The 6,436-nt window shown below is 47.2% G+C and overlaps 1 protein-coding gene across 1 annotated transcript in view; it reads right to left on the reverse strand.

Annotated features, from left to right (window-relative positions):
- LOC107105604 (sciellin-like) overlaps positions 1–6,436 on the reverse strand; it is a 90,321-nt gene that overhangs the window by 64,435 nt on the left and 19,450 nt on the right. The window contains exon 2 of the mRNA XM_015405599.1: positions 1,533–1,598. Within this exon, the coding sequence (XP_015261085.1) occupies positions 1,533–1,575 (43 nt within the window). The 5' untranslated portion in view covers positions 1,576–1,598. The remainder of the gene's footprint in view (positions 1–1,532; positions 1,599–6,436) is intronic.

Genomic DNA, 6,436 nt, shown 5'->3' on the forward strand with positions numbered 1-6,436 from the left:
GGGGAAGGGAATACCAAATGGGGAGGCATGCCTCCCCTTCGCTGCCCCAGCCGCCCTGCCGGGAGCCGCACAATATGTGTGAAAGAGCCGCATGTGGCTCTCGAGCTGCAGTTTGGCCACCCCTGACATATATATTCCAAGTGGTAGCATTAATAATGGGACTTTTCTCTGTTTTAGCATGTATATAATTTTTCAGGCCAGTCTATGTGTGGAAGAAGAAGAGAAGAAGAGATTGGGACTACCCAAAGGTGTCTCAGAGCGGCTGACAAACTCCTTTCCCTTCCCCTCCCCACAACAGACACCCTGTGAGGTAGGTGGGGCTGAGAGAGCTCTGGCAGAAACGGCTCTCTTTCAAGGACAGCTCTTATCAGAACTACGGCTTGCCCAAGGTCTTATCAGAACTACGCCTTGCCCAAGGTCATCCAGCCAGGTGCAAGGGGAGGAGTGGGGAATCAAACCACTACACCACTTCCCCAAAAATGGGGGGGGGTGTCAACAGGGCAGGAGAAAGGCAGAGGTGACATAGGGTCCCCCCCGGCCACCGGGGAAGGATGGAGGGGTTAGGGTTATATGATAAAAGGAGATAGAATAGCCATCTCCAAGTACTTGAAGGGCTGTCATATGGAGGATGGTACAGAGTTGTTTTCTGTTGCCCCAGAAGGTCGGACCAGAACCAACGGGTTGAAATTAAATCAGAAGAATCTTTGGCTAAATATTAGGAAGAACGTCCTGACAATCAGACAGAACAGGCTTCCTCGGGAGGAGGTAGTGGGCTTTCCTTCTCTGGATGTTGCTGAACAGAGGCTAGAGGGCCATCTGACAGCAATGCGGATTCTGTGAACCGGAGGTCCCTTCCAACTCTATGATTCTATGATTCTATAGCTGCCAGATTCAGTTTGGAAAATGCCCAGAGACGTTTCCGTGGTCATTTGGCTGGCATGACTAGATGCCGAGGCACACAGAACGCTGTTACCTTCCCACTGAAGCAGTACCTATTTATCTACTTGCAGTTTCTTGCTTTCGAACTGCTAGGTTGGCAGGAGCTGGGGCCAGAGATGGGAGCTCACTCCGTCATGCAGCACTCGGGTCTCGAACTGCTGAACTACCGACCTTCCGGTCTGCAGTTCAGCATCTTTCTTAACCACTTGAGCCACTGCAGTCCTGTTAAATACCCGGTTACGTCACCATAATAATACTGGTGATTCCTAGAGCTACCACATGTTGCTTCCAGGTTCTCCCTGAAACTGACATAGCAATACAGCTGCCATTGGACCCCCTCATTTTCCCACCCACAACCCTCCTGCGTGGAATCTGTATGGAATTTAAAAAAAAATCATTGGAAAGGAATTATATGGAAAGAACAATGGTAAACCAAAGCTTATGTGTGAATCTGGAATCCTGCTTTAAGTTCAAAGGATCCAAAGGCATTTTAGTAACTCTGTACCTCATTGCATTTGTAGTAAGAGCTACATTATTTCCCCTATTGCTTGGTCTCCTGAAAAGAAGCAGAAGAAGAAGAGGATCAACATTACCACTTTTGTCAGGAGATGATTTTGCAACGGTGAATGTTGTCATCTCGTTGTTGGATCTTTTATCTTCTGGGGGAAAATGTAAAAAATAAATAAATCAAAGAGTAAGTGTCAGTCTATGCAAAGGGTTTCTGATCTGGCCAAACTTAAAAACAGCAGGATAATGAGAAAGCAGATTGTAGATTAGATTTGTTGTATATGGCCATTGGCCGTTACAATACAAGATTACATTCAAAGAATACTTATAATTTAAAACATTGCATTCAGGATAACACTCAATCATACAACTAAAATGTACAGCTAAAATGTCAGGATTACAACAGTCTGGAATTTTAAAAGCATGGTATCAGTACTTTATAACTCGTTATGAGACATTTCTCAGAGCCGCCTTGGATCTGACTTTCCTAGCGACAAGTGCAAAAAGCGCTACCTTGTGTGAGACCAAGGGGTTCGTATCCGACAAGAGAAAGATCAGCTTTTCGCTGTCAGATAAATTGTGCACTTGGCTTAAAATTCCAGATAGGAATCTGATTCTAAGGTCCGAATATATTAGTGAAATAGATCTTCCACAGAGGTTCTTCATACACAAATGTGTTGTTCCTGTGATTTATTGGAATACCTTCCAGAGAGCAATTCAGTGGGCATAGACCGAAAACGAAGTGCGGTAAATGCCGATCTTAAAATGTGTTCTCCAATATCTGTCAAATAGGATGCTCTTGAATGATCTAATGAGAAAGTAGGTATTCCTCACTCCCTAATCTCCATCTTTAACAAAAATTAATCCAACACAGTTGCTTTTAGTAGTTATGTGAGACCTGAGTCACACATTGCTGAAATGTGTGGAACGGAACCACTCTCTCTTCCACCAACAAATCTAGTCCAAAATGAGGAGAATTAAGGAAGCATAAACTCTGGCAATTGAAATGCAAGGCTGTGGAAAGAAACCCAAAGGGGATTTTAAGGAGTACATCATCAGAAGCAGTAGGACAAACAACGAGATCGTCTAACTATATCATAAGCAGAAGGCCACTAAGGGAAGCTATTAGACCATCAGTATGAGAAGATTACAGAAGGGGTATAGGGAGATCTCAGGGAAATGGAATGAATTATTTTCACCTCTCTTCATGTTGGGCAGATACCAATTCTTGAACCAAAATTCCCAGGGAGGATGCGTAAACAACTGAGTCAAACAGAGGTGCCCAGAGAAGAAACTGAAGGGCTAATTGATAAATTAAAAATTAACAAATCACTGGATACAGATGGGTTATTAAAAAACTAAAAATACATAGGCCCCGGTCACACGGAGCATTAGGCATGCTAGAGAGATGGAAGATAGGCGGATTTTCCGGGCGCGATCTCACCACCACATCTGGGAAGCGTGGAGCTCCTGTGGCTCACCCGAGGCTTCACTCCGAAGATGCGCTGTAAAAGAAAGCGCGGGGCAAGGGCAGGCGTCAGATCACGTTTCCGGTGTTAGCCCGTGGCATCCGGCGCCCGCCCATGTCCCGTCGCGAAAAGGGGGTTTTTTTGTCACGTCTCCACGGGTGCGCACAAGCACCCAACGGCGCATGTGAACACTTGGGTTAAAAAAAAAAACACAACCCCCACGGTGCCACTTCTTTGCCATGCTGCAGGAGTGAGGTATGATCGGCACCTCCCCCCAACCACGGGACGTCGGCGGAACGTTCGGCGGGACGTTTGATCCGGCTGCTGCGTGGTAGTTCGCTCCGGGGCAAACAGCCACGCCTCCCCCACCCTGCGATATCCGGCCCATGTGACCGGGGCCATAATTGGTCATTAACATTAGCCTCTGTGCTGATTTTTAGAAGTGAATCCAATGAAACTATAGATCAGTTAGCTTACCAGGTGTCCAGGGCAAACTGGCAGAAAGTGACATGTATCCAGCCATGCAGTTCCAAAAACTTAATGACACTTTGGAAGATAGGGTGGCAGTCCTTACCCATTCTCTCTTCCCCTATAGACCTTTAATTTCCTCCTTGTGCTTTTTCTGATGGTCTCCTGATTCCCAGGAACAATATTTCCAGGGCCTCAGCGGACTGCAGCATAAGAGAAAAGTGGGGAAAGTCCTTCCGAGCTCTGTAAATTTCATGATTGTTTAAGTACACCCCTTTATTATTAAAGGAAGAATTGTTAAACATAAAGAAGAATGAGCCTTGCTGAAGAAGAATGAGTGTGGTTTCTGTAAAGGGAAGTCCTGCCTTACCAGTCTGTGTGAACAAGCATGAAGACTGGGATAGACTTTTTATACTTGGGACATCCAGAAAGCATTCGACAAGGTGCCTTGGTGAAGGCTTCTGTGAGAACAAAACCATTGTGGGGCCAGAAGTCTTTCATGGATTGGAAACTGGCTTCAAAAAGAAAGCAGAGGGTGGAAATAAATGGATAGTTTCCACAGTGCAGGGAGATGACCAGTGGGGTGCCCCTGAGGAGCTGTGTTGGGGGGCAGATTCTACTTAATTTATCCATAAATGACCTTGAAAGGTACTAGAAGGAAAGAAACTTCTCCCCAAAAAACATAGAGAGACTAACAGAACATAGCGAAACTGAGCATAGAGTAGGGAACTAACTTACCACTAGAACCAAACTCCCTTCAGACTTACCCCTTGCTTCCTCATAACTCTGTAAACAAAGGGGAGGCGCACCCATAAAATCAGGGTGGGCAGGAATGTCCCACTTCAGAACCACCGAGAAAGGAAGATTCATGGTAAGTGAAAGAAACCTTCCGTTCTCCAGTGGTTCTTCGTGGGACATTCCTCACGTCTGGGACGTACAAGAGCAAATATTTATAGGGTGGGAATCCGCATTCCCGTCTACAGAGTGTGTTGAAGCACCCTACGACCAAAGGCCGCCTCGGCCGATGCTAACTTGTCCACTCTGTAGTGCTTAGTGAAAGTATGAACTGACCTCCAAGTAGCCGCCTTACATTATTATTGTTGTTGTTGTTTTTGCTGTTGTTGTTATCATCATCATCATCATTAAATTTATTAATGTCCAATCCCTGCTACTGCAGGGCTCTGGATGATGTACAATACGAATGACAACATACACTAGATAAAACAATTAAAATCAAACAACACATTTTAAAACAGATGGCGAACAAATTCATCCCATTTCAGGTTGCCAGTTGCTTCATGTTCGGGGGGGAAGGCAAATATAGAGAGCAAAAGAGGGTGCTGGCCAAGCAGCCCCGTAGCTAGGGAATTCTTTGAGAGGGGGCCTCGGGGGGCCCACCAGCTAATTAAATGAAAGTACAGTGCAGGTGGTAAGTTGGAGCACTTTAGGGTCAGCCCAGGAGGGAGGGGGCCCAGAAGAAACACTAGGGGGTCAGGCCCCGTGGGCCCCATGTTAGCTACGGGCCAGCGGCCAAGATGGAAAACTGTCACTGTCCTCAGCCAAAGGCCTGGTGGAACATCTTAGCCTTGCAGACCCTGTGGAATTCCATAAGGTCCCGCAGGGCCCTGGGGGTACTTGGCAGAGAGTTGTACCAGGACCGAAAAGGCCCTGGCCCTGGCTGAGGACAGCCAGAAGGTTGCCACCAGAAGAGCACAACGCTCCCCTTGGAACATAACAGACGGTCCCATAGATACGTTGGTCTCCAACTGCTCAAGGCTTTATAGGCCAATACCAGAACCTTGAACTTGACTCAGTACTCCACTGGGAGCCAGTGTAGCTATATGGATTATATGAATTTGTTCCGGATGGTGAAAACATAAGGGGATTGTGAGGTGCTCTGAAAGGACCTCTTCAGACTAGGTTAAGGGGTAACAAAATGGCAGAGGGATTTCAGTGTGGGTAAGTGCAAAGTCGGGATGCCAGCCTCCAGGTGGGACCTGGGGATCTCTCAGAATCACCGCTCATCTCCAGACTACAGAGATCAGTTCCCCTGGAGAAAATGGAGGCTTTGGAGGGTGGACTCTGTGGCACTGAACCCCACTGAGGTCCCTGTTTCCCCAGGCTGCACCCCCAAATCCCCAAGAGCTTCCCAACCTGGACCTGGCAACCTTACCCCCCCCCCATCCCTCGCTGGTAGCCGGGGGGGACCTGGCAACCCTAGTGCAAAGTGATACATGTCAGGGCAAAACAGTCCTAATTTCATGAACAGGTTGATGGTATCTGAGTTGTTGATGACAGAGTGGGGGGGGGAAGACCTTAGGGACATGAGGGATAGCTCACTGAAAATGTCAACACATTTTGCAGCAGTGATTTAAAAAGGCAGGTCCCATGCTAGGGATCATCAGGAAAGGGACTGAGAATGAAAATGCCAGTCTAGTAGTGCCCTTATACCAGTCCTTGGTGTATGCACGGGGTGGCAACCAGCAGGAGACTGGGGGGAGGGACATGAGGGGGCGCGGTCAGTCACAGCATGATATAATTTGTGGATTAAATCCATAGTTTCCAGCGACTCCTAGTAAGCTTTCCAGACAAGGCTGGCTATTGGTGGGAAACTCAACGCTCAGTCCCAGTTTCTCACTGGCAATATAGGTCCTTTCCGCACTCGGATCTCATCCCTGGTTTTATCAGAGTTCAGCTCGCGAGACAATACCTTGCATTTATCCCTGGTTATAGCGGCATCCATTTATCCTGGGACAAGTGTGGGGCGAAACTGGGTGACCTCAGTGTAATGGGGAAACAAAAAATACCCCGAGATAATTATGGGGGGGGGACTCACATGTAGTGTAGAATGTAAATTCAGGGACAGGGTTGAGCAAGGATTTGAGGTCTAGGACCATAATCTAGCATTCAGCCAAAGCTCTACAGAATTTAATTATAGAGTTTTGGCCAAATGCTAGAGTGACCTCGGCAAGAAGAGGAGGAGGAGGAGGAGGAGGAGGAGGAGGAGATTGGATTTATCCCCCGCCCTTCACTACCTGAAGGAGTCTCAGAGT

The sequence above is a fragment of the Gekko japonicus genome, unplaced genomic scaffold, assembly GCF_001447785.1.
Source record: "Gekko japonicus isolate JY-2015 unplaced genomic scaffold, Gekko_japonicus_V1.1 scaffold3217, whole genome shotgun sequence".
Taxonomy (NCBI): Eukaryota; Metazoa; Chordata; class Lepidosauria; order Squamata; family Gekkonidae; genus Gekko; species Gekko japonicus.